This window comes from Felis catus, chromosome A1, assembly GCF_018350175.1.
Source record: "Felis catus isolate Fca126 chromosome A1, F.catus_Fca126_mat1.0, whole genome shotgun sequence".
NCBI lineage: Eukaryota > Metazoa > Chordata > Mammalia > Carnivora > Felidae > Felis > Felis catus.
Window position 1 is genome coordinate 161,742,443 of NC_058368.1, and position 26,415 is coordinate 161,768,857.

Consider the following 26,415-nt stretch of genomic DNA (forward strand, 5'->3'; position numbering starts at 1 on the left):
TTTTCATGGCCATTATTACTTTATGAAAACATTGCTGCCAATTTATGATTAATACTTATATAATTATATTTATTTTTAAAGCTATATTTCAAAGAAATATGTATACTTTTATCTTTCAAAATCTATACTTTTACAGGCTGAATTCCAGCATAACTTAGGTTTTCAACATAGCAAATTGGTATGCTTTCCTATGTTGACATTGAGCTATTTCATATTTAAACATACATACTTCATTCATTCAGAAATTTTTTTCTGAAGAACTAAAACAAGCCAACAAATATGTTCAGATGCATGAACTGGAAATTAAAAACCAGTACCTATGACGTCATCACAATCCCATTTCTATGGCTGTTTGTTTCACCTAAGGTTAACCAAACACATGACTCATCAAACATCTGCTCACCATCAATGAAAAACAGGGATGTTTAATTATGTGAGAAAACTCAAAAACTAAAGCATACTAACATACACAAATATATAGAGTACTGTAATGAAGGCAATTTGGTGAAAGGTATCAAATGTAACCTTGCTTATGTACTTTTTGAAAATTTGCTTTATAAACTTGTTATGTTCTTAGAATCTGCTAAATAATTGTCATTATAAGGGTAAAATTACTTACATCTATTACATCATTACATAGATGTTCATAATCTTTATAATAAATAAATATAATTTCTTATATATAAGGATTATAAAATTAATGACTAATTAACCAATAATTAACTATTATTTATATTAGTGAATTAACATTAAATTAATTGATATCAAGGAAAACGATTAATAAAAGTCAGTTTCTGTGTATTAAATCTAATAAAATTGTCAACTGGCAAAAAAAAAGCTGGTGTGACACTTACTGCTACAATAAGATCACCTTTTCTTTCAATGACACAATAATTTTAACTTCATTTTCCAGGGTAAATGTAAATTTGGAAACTATGCAGAAAAACATAGCATACATAAATATTTGTTTGATTTTTCAATAATCCTTAATATCGATACTAGACTTACACTCTTCTGTCAGTTTTCTATTCCTTAGTAAAACATCTTTGAAGAAATTACAATCTTTAGGAACAAAAGAAAGCTCACCTTATTACAAAGTTGTGACTGTCAATCTCCTTTCCACATTCACTATCGAGCAGAATGCCAGAATTTCCAACAACTGCACAGGTCTTAAATCTGCGATTTTTCATTGGTGACACTTCAGGTAGGAGGCTGTGAAGATCCTGAGAAATATTTAGTGTCCGACGCCTGTCGAGTACATAGTGTATGACATCACCAGGCTTAAAACTGCTCTTGACCACTGAGACATCTCGTTCTGCATCTAGGAAACGAAGAATGTTCTTCCTATATGTGAAATACAAAGTTTTCCATTAATGACAACATAGCCGAGAACTGGTGATATGCACAAAGTAACGGCTAATAAAATATAAATTGGTAAATTACTAATCTTAAATTGTCAGGTGGTAATTAAAGCAACCAAATAAGTGAATTCTATTGAAATTGAATTTGTCCTTAAAAAATCATTTGCACATACATTCTCAATGATTTGTCAAATAAATATAGTATACACATCTATTTATAGAGTGAAAAAAGGTCCCCATCTATCAAAAGATATAGAAAAAATAATTTATTCTGCTGCAGGCACTCTGGGAAACAAAAGGGAGTTTCCTCAGAAAGTTAAAAATACAACTGCCCTATAATCCAGCAATTGCACAACTAGGTTTTACCTAAAGGATACAAAAATACTAATTTGAAGGGACACATGTACCCCAAAATGTCTATAGCAGCATTATCAACAATAGCCAAATTATGTAAAGAGCTCAAATGTCCCTCCACTGATGAATGGATAATGAAGATGTGGCACTTATATGCAATGGAATATTACTCAGCCATCAAAAAGAATGAAATCTTGCCATTGGCAACAATGTGGTTGAAGCTACAGTGTATTATGCTAAGCGAAGCAAGTCAGTCAAAGAAATACAAATACCGTATGATTTCACTCATATGTGGAATTTAAGAAACAAAACAGATGAACATGGGGTGATGGAAACAAGAAAAGAGAGGGAGGTAAACCATAAGAGGCTCTTTTTTAACTATAGAAAACAAACTGAGGGTTTCTGGAATAAAGGTAGGTGGGGGATTGGCTAAATGGGTGATGGGTATTAAGGAGGCCACTTGTTGGGATGAGTCCTGGGTGTTACATGTAAGTGATGAATCACTAAATTCTACTCCTGAAACCTATAATACACTATATGTTAACTAGAATTTAAATAAAAATTTGAAAAAGGCCAAAAAGAAAATTTTATTAAATAAAACAAAAATGCTGTGACTTGACTTTGCCTAACTAGATATTCTGCTAGCTTTAGTTAATTTTCTATAGTCATATTGTTTTGTTTTGTGTTCTGTAGTTAAGGTAAATAGAAATAACTTAAAATGGTTTGGAATTATACCTTACTTAACTCTATTAAAAGGATTAAACTTCCCAATAAACCTATACATTAACTCAAATCATGTATATATTATAATTATTTGTAGAGGGTTAAAACTACACTGTATGAAAGTTTTCTTTCAAGAATCCAGGAAGAAAGATGGGTACATTAGAGGAAAAAAAAAAAGGATAGATAAAATACCTCACTAGGCATGGCAGAGATAGCTAATAGTTCCTTAGTGATCTCCCTTGCTATCTTGCTTTTAGTATTTGAATTTTCTAAGTTTTGCCCAGGCATAAGAATCCACAGCTAAAACATTTCCAAGTTTACAAACCCAAGTGCAGATGGGTTTGGTCATGTGAGTTAGTTTTCTTACATGGGATACGGGCGGATCATGTGCGTGGCTATACAAGAGAGAAATAAAATCTCAACTTGTTTGATCCACTGTATTTTAAGATTTCTCTTTTGTATTATGGAAGCTTAGCCTATTCCATACCAAATAAAGAAATTTATAACAGATTCAAAGCCGCTGTATAAACAAATATGTATATGCTAAGTTAGACGATAAAAAAAATAAAGGTATAGCTGGCTTTTGATATAATCAAAACTCTTATCTGCGGTAACCTGGGAGTTATATCCTATATCTAATAAGCCTGTTGCTCTTGGAAAAATGGTTAAAAAGTGTTTCATGTTGTTTTATGTTGGTTGCTCCTTTTAGCAAGGCACTAAGACAAAGTCAGCCAAGTGGCAAGCTGAGATGGAAATGGCAATGACCTGTATGTAAACTGTGTGAGTTTGGTAATTGGGACCTCCAAAATGTCTCAAATACCCCAATTATCAAAAGACACAACTATACATCAGAGCCATCCCAGGAGCAAGAGTCATTGCCTTCCCACCAAATTTATAGATTCAAATGACTTGGGAGGGAAATTGAGGGAAAGGATGGTGAAGCTAGAATAATTAGAGGAGAGTCAGAGGCTGAACTGTACAGAAGAAATCTCTGGGTGTGGTTATTTATACAAGGAATTAACTATAAGGAAATGGCCCAGGAGTCTAGTATGTTTTTGAGGGAATTATATTTCTAAAGAAATGATAAGCCTGCCTACAGACGTCTGAGATCACTTAATCCTCAAGCTACCAAACATATACCAGCCAGAAGCAATCTGAGAAACTCTCTCCAAGATTGGAAGTTGGATATAATTTACTGAAGTGCTCTTATTATAAGCTTGTATTCTCAGAGTGCTAAAAACAATGCCATTATTATGACATTTAAGATATGAGAGACATGTTTTCCTTTAGTGCTGCTATGGTTTAAGCTCTAACACATTTGTAAATTTTATTACTGAGCACAATGTGACCTCCTCCCACTACTCAACCAAAAGGGCAATTCTCCGTATCACACAAGCCAGAAGCATGAATAGCAAGGAGGGATGAAAAGTAACTAACTCAAATCTTCCTTTTTGTTTTACTTTGGTTTGCTTTAAATAGGTGTCAGTTTAATGTCTTATTAGAAAACCAGTTGACTGAAAACTTTGGCCAGGTTTGATACACAAGGGATATAACCATTAATTCTCTGGAAAAGAAAATATTTTTTGAATTTTTGCTCCAATCAGAATATCAGGTTCATAATTAGAATTTATACAGGAAAAACCTTTATAAATGCCCTATAAATGAAATTTTAAAATTAATAAAAATGCTATCAAGCACCATAACAGTTCATCTTAACTAAGTACAGATTATATGTGAAGACAATTGCTAGTGAAATCAGCAACTATAGGGTATATGAATTACAGAAAATTAAGAAGTCTTTCATTATGTTAAGAACATATAATTCTTCACAAAAGTTAACTATCACCAAGAACAGCAATCCATAGAAACTTTTGTACATACTTACTGACATTTGTTTGTTTGGAGAAAAGTTTTAGTAATGCCTGACACCTGTATTTCAAAAAAAAAATCTCATTTCCTGTGAAAATGACAAGGCTGGCTCTAAAATAAAAACTGCACGGATGTGGTCAAATCACCAAACTAGATTATCATTTTCCTTTGAACATAATTTAAAGGGGTTGTTGTAGATATTTGAAGATGTAACTCACAAGTGGTGAAGTGTTTGCAAATGTGAGGTAAATAGACCAGAGAATAAGATTTGAAAGAAGACTCTTGAACTGGGAAATCCAAAAAGCAAAATCCCTTTTACTCAAGAAAAAAGTTACCACTTACGTTCTTGTCAACTGATGGGGACTTTCCAATTAACAGCACCGTTGCTGTGTTATAGAGACTTTGCAGCAAAATGTTTTATTCTTTATTTTTTTTTCAGGGCACAAAGCTACTGTATTTGGACACAGTTTGCTACATACACAGAAAAGCTCAACACGCGTTTCCAGCCAGCCCAACCCCGAGCACTGCAAAATATTTTAAACACAGGTCTTTTACATTCCTCAGTATAATAGAACATCTTTAATTTGTTCACTCTTAGGGAAAATTGATATTAAAAACGAACAATAAGAGTTCAGAGAAATTTCAAAAGATAACACATTGTCTAACACTTGAGATACATGACATAATTATTAAATGCAGATAATACTATGTGTTCTTCCAATGCTCTTGTATAGGCTGAACAATTGTTTATTTTGTTAGTATAGTATTTTCTTTTTATTCATTTTATTTTTTTAATGTTTATTTATTTATTTTCTTTTTCTTAATGTTTATTTATTTTTGAGAGAGAGAGAGGGAGAGGGAGGAAGTGAGGGGCAGAGAGAGAATCTGAAGCAGGCTCTGTGCTGTCAGTACAGACCCTGACGGGGAGGCTGAAAACCATGAATTGCGAGATGTGACCTGAGCCAAAGTACATTCGGAGCCAAAGTACAACACTTAACAGACTGAGTTACCCAGGCGCCCCATGTTTACTTATTTATTTTGAAAGAGAGAGACAGAGCATGAACACAAGGCACAGAGAGAGAGAGGGAAGACAGAATCCCAAGCAGGCTCCATGCTAACAGCACAGAGCCCAATGTGGGGATCGAACTCACTAACCGTGAGATCATGAACTAACCCGAAATCAAGAGTGGGAGGTAAACGACTGAGCTACCCAGGTGTCCTTATTTGCTTTTTTTAAACTGGAAAAAGGGGGAAAGGAAACCTTGAATGTCTGCAGTATGTCCTTTTTCTAATATTGAACTAAACTTTTCTATTTTAGGGCTTACATCTATGCATGGAACATTATTTTAGCTCAGACTCCTGATGTAGGATCCAAGAAAAATTGAAAATAATTATTATGAGTGAATAATATTGTGACTTCAATGCTTAATAACTTTTTTTTTGCAAACAGTATGGAAAGGTTATGTTTTTCTCCCTAGCAAGCTATAGGCATTTTTTTTTTTTAGATTATAGATGTAATGGACTATAAAAAGTTCTGTAGATTTGCTAAATCTAGTTGTTATTCAGACTGTAAATCTCTGAAGAAAAAGAAAACAAAATGCCTAAGTATAATTAACTAAATGCCATTGGAAACATGAAAAATTCTTATGCTGAACTGAAACAACACTTTATCACCAAGAACATACATGCTTTTGCTCAGATACTTGACATGCATGAAAACAGCAGATTCAACAAAATGATTTCAGCATGAGAGAGACAAATTATTCCTAATACTTTTTCTTAATATGTGGTCAAGTTATTACCAGATACTTAAAGCAAGGGGTCATGTTTTCTGTGTGTGACTGAAAAGAGCAACAACAGAAAAGATTCCTGACAGGTCTTCAACTGTCGTTTTGTGGCCATAATGTAACTTTTGAAGCAAAAACCTAAATTCAGTAACTGTTTTGATGATAAAGATAACTGAAGGAGTCTGAAAATATGTTTCACTTTCAGTGAGACTAAAAATCTTAGTCATAAAGATTATGTTTTGTTAGGCAATCCTGGGTTAAACTGAAAGGCTGGTTGAGACTGTTAAACTGACAGGAATAGATTCTATACAGAAACTTTTCAACTGAATTTTCAACTAGAACTTCCCTTTCAACAACACACATCACTTGAAATAGCAGCTGCAGAGTTCCAGAGAGTTAATTTACTAAACATTGTTTTCACTTGTGTAATGTTAAATATAGCTAACCTATCACCAGGTGCCACTCTTTCTTCTCTGTAGGTTTCTTGTCAACAACAAGCATACGTGCTGTGGCAACTAAAATTTAATCCAAATGACACTGTTGACTCCATCAGAGAGTATTGTTAAGACAAATCTTACAGCTGGAACGCATCACAAGTTGAGAAGCAAATTAGGTTATAAAAATAATCAGTTTTTGTAAACTTTTGACTTTAACCAAAAATCACTGAATTGAATCAATTGTTACTAATGTGGTTTATTAAAAAAATTAAAAGGTTTAAGAAATGCCAAGTGTTTCATTATGCCTACAAAAATGCAGAGAGAACACACAATTTTTGTCTCAAAGATTATTTTCACAAGGCAATGTTTTTCAAAGCACTGAAAGAACATAATTAGCTTGTTATAGGACTTCTGAGCTTAGGGTCCCAAATGATACAGAAAGATATTCTAGCATCAAAGAAAAATCCTCCACAGCCAGGCAAAATTGTCTCAAAATGCTTGAAGAAAAGCATTTTTTTAGCTTAATTTACACCTCAGATGGTCATTTGATTATTTGGCACAACATTTAGCAATATGGATGAATAATATATTTTATTATTTTGGAGCAAAAGAACCCTCCACTATGTGTATTCCATAAAGACTACATTTTTAGTATGAAAATAGAGCCCCCCCCCAAATTGTTTTCATAATAAGAGATCTGGTACCAGTTGGACAGAACTAGCTTTGAAGTTTGAGCAACAAACAAGCTGTGTGACCAAAATGCGCTCCTCTGGTTAATTACTGAACAAAGTATGTAGAAGAATTTTATGTGGACTTTGCTCTAAAGTAAATGAATGCATGCAACAGTGAACTATTTTTGATAGGTAAGCATATATAAATGTGCAATTATGTTTAGTTAACCTGCAAGCTTGACCTTTTTAAAAACTTTGATGCATGACAATGCTGAGTTGAAAATATTATTTCAAACTAATCATGATGTTTTTAATCTTTCCCGATAAGTTGATGACCTTGTACCTCTCTATATGTCCACATTTGGTATTGTAATTCTTTAGGTTTCTATTTAACCTATGAAAAATGAGGGGGAAAAAAAAACAACCCAAAGATGTAAAAAAAGGTCAAGTCATCAGTGTTGGACACGATCAAATAATCTCTCAGTATCATTTCTTGGCTTACACTAGCAAAGAACAAACAACTACCAATGAAATCAAGTCCTTAACCAAAGTAATTATTTTAATTGTGAAATTAGCTGTGGAATGTATAAACTCTTCTAAATATTGATGAATTTTCAAAGTACAATGAAGGTGGAGCCATCTCTCTTAGAAAACTCCCCATAGGTACAGTTGTTTGATGAACATATATAAATCAATTCTTGATGTGCTTATGAAAGTAGCAGAATATATATATATATATATATATATATATATATATATATATATATATATGGCTGGAAAAATTAGTAATAAGAAAGAAAATCATGTCTACTAATGTAGGCAAAAACAATTTATCTTTAGTGACTGCTTCACATGTTAATGCAAATAGATAAATAATTTATAGGGAATGTCACAAGAGCATTATAAATGTAATGAGATTTTTAAAGTTAGAAAGATTTGTAAGCATGGTTTAATCATGTAAGATCAAAAATGATTAGTTGTAATATCCTAATCAAAACTTCAAAGTAGAATTTTAAAAACACTTGTAAAATATGTCCATACCCACTCACAGACACCAAGTAATATGGTTCTTCATAAATGTTATACATGCAGGGAAGAAATAAAGAAATTTAATAATCCAAAATAGTTTATGGTTAGTTTCTTGTACGACTTAAGAAAAACAAAAACTCAGCTAACAATCAGGCATTTTCATAGTCTGAATTTTTTATTACAGGTGTCAAACTGATTAATACTCACTAGTTACTACTACTATAGGCAATTATAATTTTTATGAACTGTTTGCATGTTGTACAATAATGGTTTTATAGATTATTTCCTTGTAAGGAAGTGACAACTTTGTATGTATTATTCAATATTTGCTCAATGTTTTATTGTTTACTTCTTTATCTGTTACGGAGAATCATATGAAAAGAGTACTAACATTTCATACATATTATCATCTGTTATAATTGAAAACAGATTAATCACCTTCAAAGATATGAACATAATCTTCATTAAACTGTAAAATTATAATAATGAATTTCTTCACTCAATTTATGGTTAATACCCTTAGTTTGAATATCTTAAAAATGGCAAAATGTATCTCTGTATCCTCATGGGGATCTATAGTATTCATTTTTGTATAGATACTAGAAAGGCATGGCCATATATATTAATTAAACTATTGCTAATTACTTATTGAATTTACTTATTAGACTTTACCTTATCTGATATGTTATTTAGCATACTTAGATACATTAAACTATTAAAATTTCTTATTTTACTTTACTTTCTTCCACTACTTTTCTTTACTTGATCTGTATATCCTTACCTAATTGGCCCCCTTCTTGCCCAATCTTTCAGTTTGAGAGTTCTTTTTGAGACACCTATAGATTAAATATTTCCTTTTTAAATCACCCATATTTCTGTTTTCCCAATCTACTTCCAAGAAGTAGTAATCCTTATTCTGTTCTAAACTAAAACACACCTGTATTTATGACCCTATGTAGTCCCATATTCTGTTGCTTTTTCCTCATATAATTATCTCTTTCAGGGTTTTTAATTTAAATGTGTGTATAGGGGTGTGAGATAGTGAGGAAGATACTAGATATGTATCAATAAAGAAATGAACCCCAGGTGTAAAAATGCTGAACTGCAGAGATCATGGCTACAGTCGGCCTCAGATAACTAGTTCTCAGGAGGAATACAGGCCCAGAGTCATCCAATTTTTCCTTTTCTCAAGAGTGTACAAAAATCTGTGCTTTTATAAGGAATCTCCTAATTTTAATATTGGTTTTGAGGGTTTTTATTTATACAGTTGAAATAAATCTTGCTTGCTGACCATATTCTACCCAGAAGACACCAATTTATAAACTGTCATCAGATTCTACTCATCTCCTCATTCTTATTCTCTGCCCACAAATATACAAAACTTCCCCTAAACTAAAAGCAACCAAGCATACACTATTTGATATTGCCGTGATTTGATTTCTGTTTCCCTCTCCTTATACTTCCAAAGCTTCAAGCAAAGTAGTCTAATGATCCTACATTTCCCTGGCACCCATCTTTTAAACAAATTTCCAGACAATCTTCCAAGTATATTTCAACATGTAGTGTCTTTGCTAGAACTCATTGTAAGAATTGTTATGCATACTCTACAGATGAGTGTAGTAGACTCTTCCTTCAAGTTGGTCATAATCTATATTATATGTTGGTATGATCCAAGAAGCAAGTAGATAGAAACCCAACAAACAGATCAATGGCTTATCCACTTAACCACTAACCTAGTCTTACAAAATCTGTGCAGGAATATCCAATCATTGAATAATCAGCATTTTGCCAATATAAAAATGCAATTATTTTATCATGTAAAGGATATTTCTTTGAAACTTTTAAAACAAGTTTGATTTACTGAAATGCTCTGATTTAAACATACCAACCAATATAGCTATGTAGTTGTAAAGAAACATGATCTGCTTGCTTCCTCCATGCTCAGGAAGGTCTGGCCCTAAACTTCTTATTAGTTATAGGATTATACTAGAAGAAAATAAGATATAATAGATATATGCAGGCACTGAGATTGATTTCATGAGCTTGTTTCAGGTAAAATGCCAAAATCTTATAAAGAATAAAGAGTAAAGAATAAACCAGTACCCTAGAAAATGTACTTTCTGACTTTTGCCAGTTTAGGATATAATCATTGAGACTCTTATTACAGGGGCTCACATAGAAATATCTATTCATAGGGTAAAACAAATTTACTTATAATAATTAGCAAAATAAGAATTGAATAGGCTGTCCTTTCATCCAGTGTGCAAAAACACAAGATAGGGAAAAACTTATAAGGAAGTTAAAGGTAGGTTTCAAAATATATGTCCACCCTGACTAATAGAATAAAAAAAAGAAAAGCCTATTAAATATTAGTATTCTGTTGAATATTTTATTCCATTAGAATAGAGACAGTATATTCAAAACTCACACATTCATCCTTAAATTTCTGACTGCATAATGATTTCAGTTTTATGGCTTCATATCCTTCATTGATCAACATTAAGTAGAGCTGGTTCACTCTTTTATTAAAGTATTCACACTTAAACTATAAATCAAGCATTCAATATAAGTTTGCCAAGCCCAATGTATTCAAGAACATGATGTGAAATTTATTATGGCTTATTAAAGAAACCCACCTTATTTCCAGCACCAAAGAGGAATTGATTTTCCAACCTTCTACAGAGTGCTGGAAGATTGAAGAGCCAGCCTTTCGAATGATTTTATCAGAACTATTGACAAGTGATCGACTCAAACACAGTTCACCATCTCTGAAACAAAACAAAAATGCCAGTTATGTGAAAGTAGGAAACATTTTATCTAAGCAGCATAATACATAATTTGACTTAGATTACTGGTAACAAATTGTCGATACAACTTTTTTCTACATGTTAGAAATATGACATTGCTGAATGGTAGGTACTACAAGAATTAAGAGAATATGACTTTATCAGGGTAATCATTTACACTTATTCTTTTTGAAATAAAAACAGTTTGCCTATAAAGGCTTTTGTGGTGTTTAAAGAAAAAAAAATTTGTTTCAAACTCTGTCACCCCTCCCTGTTGTGTTTAGACAATAGAAACAGGAAGTTTGGCCAATTCTCCTGCATCTGTATAATTGTGACTCTCAAGATTGTAATTTTGTTTCCACAGAAGGCATATAGACACAATGGAAAGAAATTTTTTTTTGGAGTAAGAAGACCTTGGAATACCAGGTGATCTGGACATGTTGGTGATTCTTTCACTTGCTAGCCTATATGTCCTTGGACAATATTCTCTTTCTAGGCCACAGTGGCCTTGCTTGATCTTGAAAACTGCAATAACATTATCTAATATGCAATGAATTTGTGACAGTGGGAGTCTGTATGTGAAAGTAATTTATAAAGCATTATTGACGTGCTAATTTCTAAAATTACACTGAGTCTCAAATCATCTCAACAATGAGACACTTTCCTGATAGTTGTTGGTGGTAGGGAGACAGGGATTATAATAAGGAGAAAGAAAACTTATTCACTAGCCATTTTTACTGATACTTTCTATTACATTATACACACACATACGTACACACACACACACACACACACACACACACACACACACACACAAAACAACTGTGCCACCCCTGTCGGTCAATATTGTCAGGCAAGCACATAATGTGGCACGGTAGGTGCTGGTGGTAGTGCTGATAGTGACAGATACCCGTGATAGTATTTGTGTCATTAGAACAGTTAAAACAGAACAGTTTATTGTTCAAAGACTATTTTCATGGCACTTTATAGCTAGCTATAAACTGAGACTCAGAGAAACAAAATGCTACCTGTTTATTGTATAGCCCTTTCAGTATCTGCATTCATTTCTTTACATGTTACCTTTTACTTTTTTTTAAATCTCAAAAATATAGTTAAAAAGGCGATTATTTGTTCAGTCAAAAAGTCTAAATCTGTATTTATTAGTAGGCAATCCTCTCCTACTATCAATGGAAACATTGCCTGTGTAACAGCTGTTAGATGAATTCTGTAATTAGAGGCTTATAGTTTGGTATTTTGGTTTGCATTCTTTTTTAAACATGTAGTTCCAGTCTGAAGTAACTCAGAGTATCACATGCAACTACTCCCTGTGAAATTTAGAATTCTATAAAAATCAATATTTTAAACGATGCTGCTGATGAAAATGATGCACTTGCATGCCTATTCATGGCTAACAATAATCATTTTATAGAGGTCATTTAAGATACTAGGAAATAGGGGCGCCTGGGTGGTGCAGTCGGTTAAGCGTCCGACTTCAGCCAGGTCACGATCTCTCGGTCCGTCAGTTAGAGCCCCGCCTCAGGCTCTAGGCTGATGGCTCAGAGCCTGGAGCCTGTTTCGATTCTGTGTCTCCCTCTCTCTCTGTCCCTCCCCCGTTCATGCTCTCTCTCTGTCCCCAAAAAAATAAATAAACGTTGAAAAAAATTAAAAAAAAAAGATACTAGGAAATAGGGGTGACTGGGTGGCTTAGCTGGTTAAGCATCTGAGTCTTGGTTTTGGCTCAGGTCATGATCTCACAGTTGGTGGGATTAAGTCCGCATTGGGCTCTGTGCTGATGGTGTGGAGCTGCTTGGGATTCTCTATCTTTGCCCCTCCCCCTCTTGCTCTCTGTCTCTCTCAAAATAAATAAATAAACTTTAAAAAAATTTAAAAAGATGCTAGGAAACATGGGGTGAAATTTACTACTCAAAGGCCCAGAAGTCAATTTTTATGTTACATGTTTAACGATAATAACTGTATTTGAATGAGAATATGGATATATACAGAAGTTAACCTTCACACTTTAGGAACTATACCTTCAAGAATATGGGCACAAACTCTCACCATTTTTAAGGCTAGGGATTTTTTGCCACTCTTCCTCTCATTAACTGGCTTGTTAATATCATCTTTTTCTAACCAGAGATTGCTATAATTATAACAATTGTTTTTACCCCCGATAAACCTTCATAGGAGAAGTAAAAATATATAAATGGGTAGGCATTTTTAAATATCTGTGGAAGATTGTTTCATTGACATGTAGCTAAAGGTACATTTTGCATGGCAAAATAATTGCTGTGATGTACTTAGTTGTATGGAGTCTTTTTCAGAACCTGTAGGATTAAAAAAAAGTAATTTAAAAGTTTAAATCAGTTTTATACTAATGAAATATAACCACATTGCTCTGCTCTTTGAATAGTTTTCATTGAACTGGTGATAAGCCAAAATTCAGCTTTATTCCTGGAAAGAACTTTAAATGAAAATAGCTACAACCAGTCCCACTTCTTCTTGAGGTGGATGGAATTTCTGTGTAAGAAGCCTAGGCTTAGTGCAATCTGAGGCTCTGGAGCAAATCTCTTTGTACAAAGTTAGATGGGTCCCAAGGGATGTTTCATTTGTGACCTTGGTAGTATTCTGTCTTAAAAAGGCTTTTCCTTCAATGCAAGGCATGAAGGATGTTGCTACCCTCTACTAGTGTTTCATTCCAGATCAAACATGATTACTAAACAGCACACTGATAATATCTTTTGCATAGGGCTATGTTCAGGAAGATTCAACATATACCTCTAAAGAGAAAAATCACAAAACACATTAAGGAAATAATGCAGCATAAAGCAACAGATATTATAAAGTATCCCTGCTTATATTGAGCTAAGAAAAACCTACTTACAAGATCGTCTATATGAAAGTAGTAACGGAAACTGATCATTAGTTATGTCACCAGTTCTTACAAATATTTTCCTCTTCAAAATATGAGTTGCCAGGCATCACTACAACTTATTCTATTAACTCTGCAGTATATGACAAATATGATTAATTTTTTTTTGTTTTTTGAGATTAGGTCCCAAAAGACCTTCATTCAACCCTACTGAAAAGTCCTCATAACTTGGCTTTGGAGTAAATGTGCTCCCCACAGATTAGGTTAAATTTCCTCCTTAATACAAAATTATAAAAGTCATTCAAAAGAAGAGAACTTACACAAAAGTAAGCCTGAATAAAAACAGCAGGCAATTTTGTGTTTTCATTCCCTAAGCATCAAACAACTAAAAATAAAGATGAGATGTACTACCTTACCTACTGCTTAAGGTTTTAGTAGAATTCCAAATAAAACACGTAAAGTGCAGATTCTGGGTTTCTAGATTTATTAGTGTGTTCTACCCTAGAACTAACTGGAACCAACTTTGCTGACAATGGTAATATTCTATGAATGCTTATTTCCACTGTCAATATTATCATGTTTCATTATTAATATGGGTGGGCGATCATTTAGTGAGACAGTCTAACATACATGGGCCAAAAGGAAATCTCTAGATGATAAGAAAATTAAGTTAGTGTCATTTGCGGTCAACTAGGAACACAGTATGTGGAAATTTTAAGAAGTCACAATCAAAACAAGTATTTGTATGATATTAAAGTGTATACCACTCTTTCAAATACATTATCTTATTAAATGAGCACACCCACATGTTTTTACCTGTAGGACCCTTAAGTTAACACATTTCCAATTATACCTCCAAATCACAGAAAGCCAGTGAAATCATGGGCCAATTGTGAAGTAAGTGCCATTTTTCCCATTAAAAAAAAAAAAAATGTCCGTCAAGAATAAACCACTTTATAGTCCCATGCCTTTTGAGTTAAACTTTACTAACTAGTCTTCATACCAGGCAATTGATATGTTTTGTTTGCATGAAAGGTTAAATTTCCAATAATTACTTGACCTATTCTCAAAGAATTCCTTATAAAATCCATGCTTCTAGTATTTCTCTGGGGATATGAGAATGTGGATGGTAGGCAGGAAAGTTGTGCTGGTGTTCTCTTTCCTTCTGCATGGAATGACCGCTCAATATTGTATGTAAGAACAACGCTGCGCTGACTCCAGATGGGACCTCCAGGTAAGAGAGGGGGGCGTGTAATAAAGAAAAGGTCTGCCTATTGCAAATGGTAGCAGGGAAGCTAAATACGAGGGTGTTTTCTTGGTGGTGAGGGGTGGTTCCCTAAGGTACAAGGATTACGAAAGGCCCTTAATTGAATGTACTGCCCACTCTCAAAGTCACGCAGTGCCTCCCAAAAGGCAGACTGCCCGTTAACCTGACTTTGGAATATCAGTCGGGGCTCTAGGCTAAATCTCCACTCTAGTTCACTCATCTTAAAAATAGACCCTGTAAGTGGCTTAGGTTAGAAATAGAGTCACAGAGATCATTAGATCGTTGGGTGAGTCAACTCCTCCACTAGAAGCACTGTTGGGAAGTTAAAACGAAATCATGAACTAGTTATCACAAGCTTTTCCACCGAACGTTTCATCTTGACGGAGAAGGGCAAGAGCGCTCAGCGGGACTGGCTGTGCCCGCATTCTCCCGGCAGCGCCAACTCTAGGGCGTCAGGGCAGCGGCCGCAGCGGCCGGGGCGCTGCAGGGCACGAGTGCAGGCGCGGCGCCGGCGCCTGCCTCTCAGCCCTGCCCCCGCACCGCCGTAATTGCGGGTTTTAATTAAGGAGGAGGAGTCCGGTTGCCTGAGCCGTAAAAGTGATTCTTTTTTTTTTTTTTTTCCCAAGAGGAGACCGGCTTCCTGCATTAAAGGCTTTCCCCTGCCTCCCCACTCATTCTTGCACCCCCGCTGCCGCTCTCGCGGAGGAGGGGAGAATACCGGTGCGTACCTCGCTTCCTGTTTAACTCACGCGCTCGCTCACGCTTTCTCGGAGCAGCAGGGGAGCGACCGCAGCTCCGCCCCAAGAGGGGGCCCGCGAAACCCAGCCCGGCTAGCCCAAGCGCGGCGCCCCTGCCTGCGCCCCCTGCCCCTCGTCGGCGTCCTGTGCGGTGCCCACTGGCCGGCGGCGCCCAGGAAAGGGCCAAGGAGGAATGCTGCCCGGGAAACGTGGAGTGTCCCAGGTCGGTCATTTCCCTCGGAGGGACTCGGGGTGCGCTCCCCCATTCTGGCGGCGGTTTAGGGAGGCCCGGAGAGGGCGCCTGGGCAGCACGGGGCGCCTCTGCTCGCCTCACGCGTCCTCCCCCCTCCTGCTCGTCAGCGAGCCGAGGGCCTGAACCCTCAGAGTCCTGGCGAGGCTTGGCGGCTTTGTCTGGGCTCACGCGTCTGTTTGGAGCCCACCAGCCCGGAAGGGAACAAAGAGCCTCGACCCCCCGACGCCCAGCCTCCGCCTCTCCACCTCTCCCCCGCGCGCCGTTTATCACCTTCCCTAAGACCCCTTTGTCTGCCTGGGAAGCACAAGTCTGCCCGAGATGCCCACGTCCCCGCCCAAAGTCCTGCTTTCCTGACAATTGAGCTAGGCGGCGTTTTCAACCCACCCACTCCCTATGTAAACGACCTCATATAGTTCGGCTTTTCTTCTCTTCCCCAGAATAGACCTTTTACAGATTTGTGATGCATAACGACCATCCAGCCCGTCAGCTTTCTCATTCCCTTCCAGTCCCTTTCGACTGTACTTCTGCTATCTTAGTTTACGATCGAACAGAAGATTCTTTCTGTAAGTATAAGCCTGAATCTTGCTCACTTAAACACTCATTACTTAGGGAGGAGCAGGAATATTAAATGGAGTGCATGAAGTTTGTGTGTGTGTGTGTGTGCGCGCGCGCGTGCGTGCACCTTTTAGCAGTCCACACACACACACACACACACACACACGCACACACACGCAAAGACTCTGTCTTCGTTTTAATAACTGTCAGGGAACATAAAAATCAGGCTGGCATCTCTGCCAGCGTGGAGTTTCCGATAGCGGACGCCTCCGGATAAGGGAGGATTTCCGAAACAGGACTTTGAACAGAGTTGACAACCAGGTTCACATCCTCAGAAAACGCTTCCAAGATATGTAAGCAACACAAAGTTGCAGCCACCTCCTGGGTAAACTTCAAAGAAACAGAAGCCAGGGGAAGGGAGGAAGGAAGTGTGATATTTAGAGAACTTACTCGGGTGGGGGAAGCTTCTGAACTCATTTAGACAAACTAAAGAAATAGCAGAAATATAGTCTGTGAGAATCTACAGTACCCAGTTGCTAAAACTGTAACCATGACGCCCATGCGTTTTGCCACAGAAGAGCAAATAGGGAAGAATTCTTGGTTGTACTGGAGTTTCTAATTCAAACGATACACAGATCTACCCAACGAAAAGAAGAGTAAAGAATCAGTGGAGACACATCTCCTGCTTTCTGGGCTTTAACTTCAGTCTTTGAGGAAGCCAGGCTGTCTCCAGTATCTCCTTAGAGTGATGGGCAGAAAAAGAAGGACAGCCACATGGGAAATAAAGCCACCTCTCCTGAGTTCTGCCCAGGGATTAAAAGGACAAAGGCACACGTTCTTTGTTGACACTTCTGCAGTGACTTCTCCTTGGGCGTGCGAGCCCCCGGCGCGAACACAACTGCCACCATCACCACACAGGGCAAGTTGAACTCCTACTGAGAGCACGCCGGGGAGAAGCACACACACCTCAACAGCCTTTGTTATTTAATTCATGAGACTAAACGCACAAAAGCTCATTATGAACACACACACTCTCCCAACCCTCACTCTCCCGTCTATATTCACATTTCATTTATGGCTTGACTTTATTATTATTATTATTATTATTATTATTATTATTATTATTGTTATATCCTGAAATGAAGCTTTGCATTTACCCGATGAGTTGCGTCTCCTGGTGCTCCTCAGTTCTTGCTATTTCTTTTGTCTTATAAAAGATCAGGAGCAGACTTATCGTGCAGATCGTCCACCTCTTCCTAATGGAGCGCATCTTGGGTGCCCGGGAAAGTCCTGGTTGCCCCAGCTCCCTCACCTTCTCTTGGGATAAAGGCTCCGTTTTGGGGAGATACAGTCGCCGGGGGAAATCTGTAAAATTCGAGGAGAGTGTGGAGCCGGGATCTCAGGAGCGGGTCGCAAGGGTTCTCCGCGACCGAGCTCCCGCTGGTCCTTGAGCGCTGCCCAGCGCTCTGCCTCCTGGTTCGCGCCAGCCCTGCCCCGGTCGCTCCGCGCCTCCTCCCTGGGGCTCAGGTTTCTTCTCAGATGAGACACCTTGTGCATCGGAGGTGGCGGCCGCTTCTGCAGCTGGGTTCGGGGGCGTCACTGGCCCTTCCCTTTTCCTAGCAGGGAAATGATGAGCAAAACCAGCCAATCACCAGACTGAGGGGGCGGAGGCTGCGGTTGCCTCGCGTTGCTGTCGGCTGCTTGGAGAGTAACGTCGCCGGCGCTGCCTGCACAGTGCCGGGAGAGGAAGCTCACAAGCTCACAGCCGTGTACACACACACACACACACACACACACACACACACACACACACACCCGCGCACGCAAGCAACAGCAAGTCACACAACCCGGGGAGAACGCAGCGTGCCAGAAGGAAGTCAGGTCGCCCTCCTGGGAAACCTACGTATCAGCTCCCTGGACGAGCGCAGAGATAGTCTGTCCTTATCAGCGGGGAGAGGACACCTCAGCCGGGGACAGATTAGAGACGCATCTTGCTTGAGAGATGCTTCGTCCTGAGCAGGGCGGGGGGGAGTGGGTTGCCAGGGGGTAGCTTCATCCAAGTGCCTTTCCTAAACATACACACGCGGACACACACACGCGAACGCGCATACACACGCCCTCCCGAGAAGAGTGAATCGAGGAAGGGAGGGGGAAGGAGGAGGAGGACGTTTAGTATTCGGTGCACAGCTCGATCTGGAAAGTACCCATACACACATGAACCAATTAGCCGATCGCCCACTCAGGGTGGGTGGTGGATGACCACCCCGATTTAGGATCTTGAAGGAAACAGATGACAGAGGTGTCATTAGGCGCTTTGTGGATATTTATGTGACGCTTTTTCACTGCCATTTGGAAACTCCTCACGCAGGAGTCAAGGAAACTCCAATCCGCCTTAAACTTCACTGCGGAGAAACAGAATTTTGCGAAAAAGCAGCCACCAAGGACATCCTTTAAATGCAAGTACACCCAGACATAGGAGAAAGAAGGGGGAAAGGTAGGAGGATAGGAAGAAAGGAAAGAAGGAAGGGCACGTTCTTCCTCAAAAATTTCAGTGATGTGTGTTTAGCCTCTGATTTACACTCTCTCCTCCCTCCTACTGTTTTCCTTACTTCTGTTGTATTGTGTGGAAGGGGCACTTTGGAGTTCTAGTTAACCGTGAGTCTGAGTACTTCCTTCACTGTTCTTTGGCCTCGCCCTCACCAAGAGAGAGAAGCTTGCTGTTCTAGTTATATCCATGCCTTGGTTTGGTTTTACCTCATGGCTAGTGGGACGGATGGGTCGGGAGGCACCCCTAGTGTGAGATCTTGCCCGGAAGCCAGGATTTACCCCATCTGAAAGAAAAGGTTCCAAGTTCTCCGCTTTCTCCTCTCCCCACCCCACAGCCTCTCTCAATTGAATCACTTGTTCCTTAGGGTTGTGCAGTGGCTCCAGCTGCCTTCCACTCTTGGCCCCTGGGGCTTATACCTCCCCAAGCCCGGAAATGGTGAGGCCCACCACCAGTCCTTGGGGGGAGCTGAGCAAGAAGGGGAGTTCTGAGTTACTAGTCCCCTAGCAGCTTAAAATAACAACTATAGCAGCCAGCACCTTTGCTTAAAATTCTGAGGTACCTGCCAATGTTTGCCATTCTTCGCCTAAGGTTTAAGAAGTTAAGAGCCTCTCGGTTCTCAAGCCTCTTATTCGCAGCAGAGTGAACTAAGGGGTTGGGTCTAAAATGCTCAAAGGAGCAAGTAATTACGAGTCTTTATTGACACTACAAGTGGCCCGCCGGGAGCCTTTGGAGTTTATTGATGTCTAGGCAAATCCCGCTAGCATCTCTATCACACTGACTTCTCAACTAGCAGAAACTGCAAGAATAAAACAGCTTCTTATTTAAGTTAAAAGGGAATTGGGGCAGAGAGGGAGTGGGCAGTGCATGGTTAGGATTCTATAGGTTAATTAATTAAATTCTTTAGGTTAACATTTGGTTTCTAAACAGTAAACAAATATGTTTTGGACTCAAAACGCTCGCTGATGGGAATGGAGTAATATGCATCACTTAATGAAATTTGTCCAACATATTTTGGATCAATTAATATGGTCCAGGAAATCTGTGAGGACATGGGGACACAGCTGAATAAAATATAGCATCTAAGGAGGGAGGGAATTCATTCACTCAGAGGAGGTCAGATTGTAAAAGAATTAAGTTGCCATGTGGCACCATGGACTAATGCCAGCATTTTAAGTATCTCCTATCTGGGTAAGCTGCAGGGGAGCAGCAGATGGAGTGGTTGGGAGTGGATGGAGTTGTTGGGAGCAAGGAAAGTGAGCTTCCTGGAAGAGGGCACACATAAAGTGGGGTTTGCACATCTACCAGGGCAAGCCAGGCAGAGGGAGGATACAACACTGCAAACAAAGCAAGATTTTGTGCACTTCAGAGAATAAAATGCCAGTACTTTGGGGAACTTTGAAGTAGTTCAGCACTGTTAGAACACGGAGTGGGAAAGGAGAATAGTGACATAAGGTTTTAGTGTGATCGTAATATTCTATAGCTTCACATTATCAAACTGTCTTCTCTAATAGGGAAGTTGCAACAAGAATATCTTCAAGAGGAAAGTGGGTTTAATTTATGTATTATGCCTCAAGTTAAATTAGGGGAAACTGTTCGTTTGGCCCAAACAAAACAAAGTAAACCCACCAAGAGTGAAACAAAAGAACACAAAGAATTAGTTACTGGAACACGTAAGAAAATGTAAACATTGAGAGGAGGAAAAAAAAAAAAAAGAACTCTCCAGTTGTATAATGCTGCTATTTCTGTATTCATTAAGCATAACACCTTTTATATTGAGGTGAACACTTCTGAATGACTGATAATAGTTTTAGTGACACTCAAGAGATTACTCTTTCCCATAGTTGAACAATTTTGGTTTTAGAGTGTAATTTAGTGTCATTTGTTTAATATGATTAGATTTATGAAATATACATCCATAACAATTTACCAGGTTAAAAAAAAAACACATAGGCCAACACTTAGGCCAAAGTGAGGATAGTCTGATTCTTCTCAATATGCTATTAGGTACAAGAACCATAAACATAAATATTGAGTAAGAAGTCTTATCCACATAAGAGTCTTTTGGACTCAACTCCTTCCATTAGCATGCCCCATTTGATGATCCTGAGACATTAAAGATGTTTCTAAATTTCCCTTCTATCTTTGGACTGTAAGTTCTTCAATGAAGAGAACACATTTGTCTTTATTCAGCACAATTCTGCAATTACACAGCACCTGATGAATAAATAATGCAAGTAATGGCAGCTGTTTTTAAAATGCTACTTTATCTTTTAACTTAATGTGAATCATGTTTTAATTGCTGGCTGTGCCCTCTGCTTTAGCTGGAAAGAAATGGGTAAATACATGCAGTATCATAGTATAATAGCCTATGGCATGCTTCAATCAGATATTTTTTAGAGTAGTTTTAGGTTTACAACACTATTGACCAGAAAGTACAGAGACTTCTCATATGCCCTCCCCTCCAAATATGCACAACTTCCTCCACTATTAACGTCCCACACCAGAGCAGTACATTTGTTAAAATCAATGAAACTACACTGACATCATTGTCATCCAGACTCCATAGTTTACATTAGAGTTCACTCTTGGTCTTGTACGTTCCACGGGCTTTTACCGATGTATTATGTATAATGACCTGTATCCACCATTATAGTATCATACAGTTTTCACTGCCCTAAAGATCCTCTGTGCCCTGGCTATTCATGCCTGCTCCCCCAGCCCCAGGCAACCACTGATTTTCACTGTGTACATAGTTTTGCCTTTTCTACAAGTCATATAGTTGGAATTATACAGAAAGCCCTTTCATATTGGTTTCATTCACTTAATGATATTCTTTAAAGATTCCTCCATATTTTTTTCATGGCTTGAAAGTTTTTTTTTGTTTTTGTTTTTGTTTTTTAACAGTAAAATTGCATTGTTTGGGTATATCACAGTTTATTTACTTAAATACCTGCTGGAGGACATGTCGGTTGTTTCCAAGTTTGTGAAATCATGAATAAAGTTGCTATAAACATCCATGTGCAGTTTGGGTAAATACCAAAGAGTACAGTTGCTGATAAGATAGATGGTAAGACTATGGTTCACTTTATAAGAAACTTGTTCTTAGTGCTGAATTGTCTTCCAAGTGGCTGTACTATCTTCCATCCCACCAGCAAGGAATGAGAGTTTGTGTTTTTGTGTTGCTCAACATCTTCGCCAGCATTTAGTATTTTCAGGTTTTTTGTTTTTTTTTTGGTTTTTTTTGTTTTTTTTTTTTTGGATTTGGGGCATCCTAATAGGTATATAGTGGTATCTCATTATTGTTTTGATTTGTATTTCCTTGATGAGGTATGATGTGAAACATCTTTTCATATGTCCATTTGCCATCTGTATATATTCTTTGGTGAGGTGTCTGTTCAGATCTTTTGTCCATTTTAAAATTGGGTTGTTCTTCTTAATTTAAAAGTTCTTTGTATATTTTGGATAACTGTCCTTTATCACATATTTTTTTGCAAATATTTTCTTCCACTTAATGGCTTATTTCTCATTATCTCAACAGTGTCTTTCATAGAGAGGAAATTTTAAATTTTGATTAAGTCCATTTTATCGATGATTTCCTACATTGATCTAAAAAGTCTTCATCAGACTCAAGGTCATCTAGATTTTTTCATGTTTTATCCTCTGGAATTTTATAGTTTACCATTTTATTTTAGGCCTGTTAACTTCTGAGTCAAGTTTTGTGAAGAGTGTAGGGTATATGTCTAGATTTTTTTTTTTTTTTGCATGTGGATGTCTAGTTGTTTCAGCACTCTTTGCTGAAAAGACCATCTTTTCTGCACTGTGGTATCTTTGCTCCTTTCTCAAAGATCAGTTGACTATACTTGCATGTGTCTATTTCTGAGCACTCTATCTGTTGCACTGATCTATTAGTCTATACTTTCACCAGTTTCACATTGTCTTGATTATTGTAGCTATATAATAAGTTTTGAAGTCTCAAAATGTCAATCCTCTGTCTTTGTTGTCCTCTAATACTGTGAGTCTTTTCTCTCTCCAAATAAATTTTAGAATCACTCTGTCAATATCCTCAAACTAACTTGCCAGGATTTTGATTGGAATTGGATCAAATCTGGAGAGCAAGTTGGGAAGAAATGACATCTTGACAATATTGAGTCTTCCTTTCTGTGAACATGGATTATCTCTTCATTTATTTACTTCTTCCTTGGTTCATTTCTTTTTTCACTCTTTGATTCAGAATTTGACATATTTCTGAATGTTTTTTTATCTCAAATTCCAATTATTTCTTGCTATTAGAACCCATGACATTTTATTATTATTTTTTTTTAATTTTTTTTTCAACGTTTATTTATTTTTGGGACAGAGAGAAACAGAGCATGAACGGGGGAGGGGCAGAGAGAGAGGGAGGCACAGAATCGGAAACAGGCTCCAGGCTCTGAGCCATCAGCCCAGAGCCCGACGCGGGGCTCGAACTCACGGACCGCGAGATCGTGACCTGGCTGAAGTCGGACGCTTAAGCGACTGCGCCACCCAGGCGCCCCAGAACCCATGACATTTTAAGAATGGCAATATTGGTGTATTAGTCAATAATCTCCAGAGAAACAGAACCAATTACACGTGTGTCTATACTGGGAGAAAGAGATTATTTTAAGGAATTGATCATGTGATGGTGGAGGCTGGCAATTCCCAAATCTATAGAGTAAGCTGGTAGTCTTGAGACTTGGGAAGAGGGAAGAGTTGATGCTGCAGCTAAAGTTTGAAGACATGTGAAGGCAGACATCCCTTTTGCTTGGCGAAACTCAGTCTGTTTTTTCTTAAAGCCTTCAGTTTATTGGATGAAGACCACCCATATTATGGAGGATAATCTGCTTTACTTATACTGATTTAAATGTTGCTAAAAAACAAACAAATAAACAAACAAAAACACCTTCATTCATGGTAACATAAAAGATCTAGACCAGTTTTTGACCAAAAAACGAGTACCATGGGTACCATGGCCTAATCAAGTTGGTACATAAAATCGTCACAGATGGGCTGGTTGAAGTTCTTGTTAATGATCTTAAAATACACTAAGAATTGTTCATATAAAGCCTTTTACCTATAAATCAATGATCAGGAAAAGCAAGAAGTGTATTAATGAGAAAAGTCAGCTTTTCGCCACTAGACAGCCCAATCTGTTTTATTTGGGGGGGGGTGGATATCTAGTTTAAAGAATTATTCTAAATTAATTTATTTTGCCTATGTAAATATCCATAAAAGCTACACAGATTTTTTTTCTATATGTATATTCATCAGCCTTCTGTTACTTTTGTTTTCATACTTAATAATCAAATATAATAAGCTTACAACAGAAGGGTGACCTTGATTTATATGCAAGATACAATTTTGAATCTAGTATAATTTCTGGAACAGGATAAATCCCATCATAACCATTCTCAGTTCTTCCCCATTATCTAACCCATGGTACTTTATTATCCTTTGCATTTAGTACTTGATCTCTATTTAAATGTGAATGTCCTTAGAAGATACAATTCTTAAGTACTATTAGTCAAATATTCTTTAATTTATAATATTCATTTGCAATGTTCTGTAAAACATCTTTTAACTGCTACTAGTCAAATATACCCCAGTTTGGAATGGGTATTTCACTTGCTCACAACCAACATTTTAATTGTTTATAGACTCTTAACCCCTTTAGTTCTATAATACTAGCTCTTGCTACTTTTTTGTATTGCACAGACCCATGAAATGTCAAAATAAACAGACACACTATCCTACACATGTTTTGGGAAATCTTTGTTGATCTACATGATAACATGGCAATATTTTTTTGTGTGTTCTCCCAGTGGTGAGGGGAGGAACTGAATGGTAAGAAGAGAGTAACTATCAGGCTAAATACTACCCCAAACTGCTTTTCCATTGAATAGTGATCACTTACTAGATAATTTTCTATGTTGCTATTTAGAGAGTTTGTTGTTTAAGGTTATAATTTCTTTAATTTTTGTGAACTTTCTAAATGCCTCTCTTGTATCTGATTTAGATAGAATTTCTTCCTCCTGTCTTATCTTTCTTTTCTTATATTTCCCAGTGCAATTACCCACTTAGTTCTTCTTGAATGCAACTCACCTTCCTTTTATATAATTTTAAATTCACCATAATAAAAGCAAAGGAGAAAAAGCAGTATAAATTGTTCAAGGTTGAAAAATTATTAGTATATGTGTATATATACACATACACACACATACACACACATCTCTAATTGCTTTTATAGTTATAATAGTATACAATGAGTATCTCTGGAAAATATTGTTTCAGTGTACATAATTATAACATGGAACAGTCCTATGTAAATTGAAATTTGTGAAGCAGTCATTTTAAATGATTCATTAATGTTTATTATTTGAAGATTCTAAAGAAAAATACTATTGAGGTCATTGTTAACAGGTAAACTGGTAAGCATTATTAACTGGTAAAGCCCACAGAAGATGTTTGTTTTCTTGCAAAATGGATTAAAATTAAACACACACAAGGGCTCCTGGGTGGCTCAGTTGGTTAAGCATCTGACTCTTGGTCTTGGCTCAGATCATCATCTCACGGTTTGTGGGTTTGAGCCCTGTGTCGGGCTCTGTGCTGTCAGAGTAGAGCCTGCTTGGGATTCTCTCTCTCTCCCTCTTTCTTTGACCCTTCCCAGCTTTTACTTTCTCTCTCTTTCTCAAAATAAATAAATAAACTTAAATTTTTTTTAAAAAAAATAAAATACACACACACACAGCGAGTTACCAATATTTTAGATTTTTTTTTTCAAAAATACCATAAAACCTGTTAATACCAAACTCACCTACTCTGGTAGTAACAATTAAGTAGAGTTAGGTAGTTTCATCTCTCCCTTTAATTTATTTTATTCCAGAATTTTTTATTCATTTATCTACTTGGTCCCTACATATATTTGAATTTGTAATACTTCAAGTAAATAATTCTGTTAAAGGATACACATTTTATGATTTACCTGTTTAATGGATTGAAATATTGATAATTTTGATAAACAAAGCCTTTATGAGCTAAAATTTTGATTGCTGAGTCTACGGATGCCTGCCTACTCTGTCAGCAGGAAAAAGTTGTTCTGGGAGAATGAATCAATACATATTTATTGGAGGGAGCCTGTGGGAATAAAG

At 37.3% G+C, this 26,415-nt stretch overlaps 1 protein-coding gene and 1 long non-coding RNA gene across 5 annotated transcripts in view; one reads left to right on the forward strand and one right to left on the reverse strand.

The window, feature by feature from the left end:
* The window catches only part of ST8SIA4 (ST8 alpha-N-acetyl-neuraminide alpha-2,8-sialyltransferase 4), a 100,184-nt gene extending 81,864 nt beyond the window's left edge, over positions 1 to 18,320 (reverse strand). The window contains 5 exon segments of the mRNA XM_003981165.6: positions 1,087 to 1,344; positions 10,868 to 10,999; positions 17,859 to 18,049; positions 18,051 to 18,137; positions 18,139 to 18,320. Of these exon segments, the coding sequence (XP_003981214.2) occupies positions 1,087 to 1,344; positions 10,868 to 10,999; positions 17,859 to 18,049; positions 18,051 to 18,137; positions 18,139 to 18,258 (788 nt within the window). The 5' untranslated portion in view covers positions 18,259 to 18,320.
* The window catches only part of LOC109502934, a 250,792-nt gene continuing 237,187 nt past the window's right edge, over positions 12,811 to 26,415 (forward strand). The window contains exons 1-2 of one of the 4 annotated variants that reach the window (XR_006583427.1): positions 12,811 to 16,116; positions 16,584 to 16,709. This is a non-coding gene — a long non-coding RNA (uncharacterized LOC109502934). The remainder of the gene's footprint in view (positions 16,117 to 16,583; positions 16,710 to 26,415) is intronic. The other 3 variants (XR_002744512.2, XR_006583426.1, XR_006583428.1) reach the window with 3 other exon arrangements.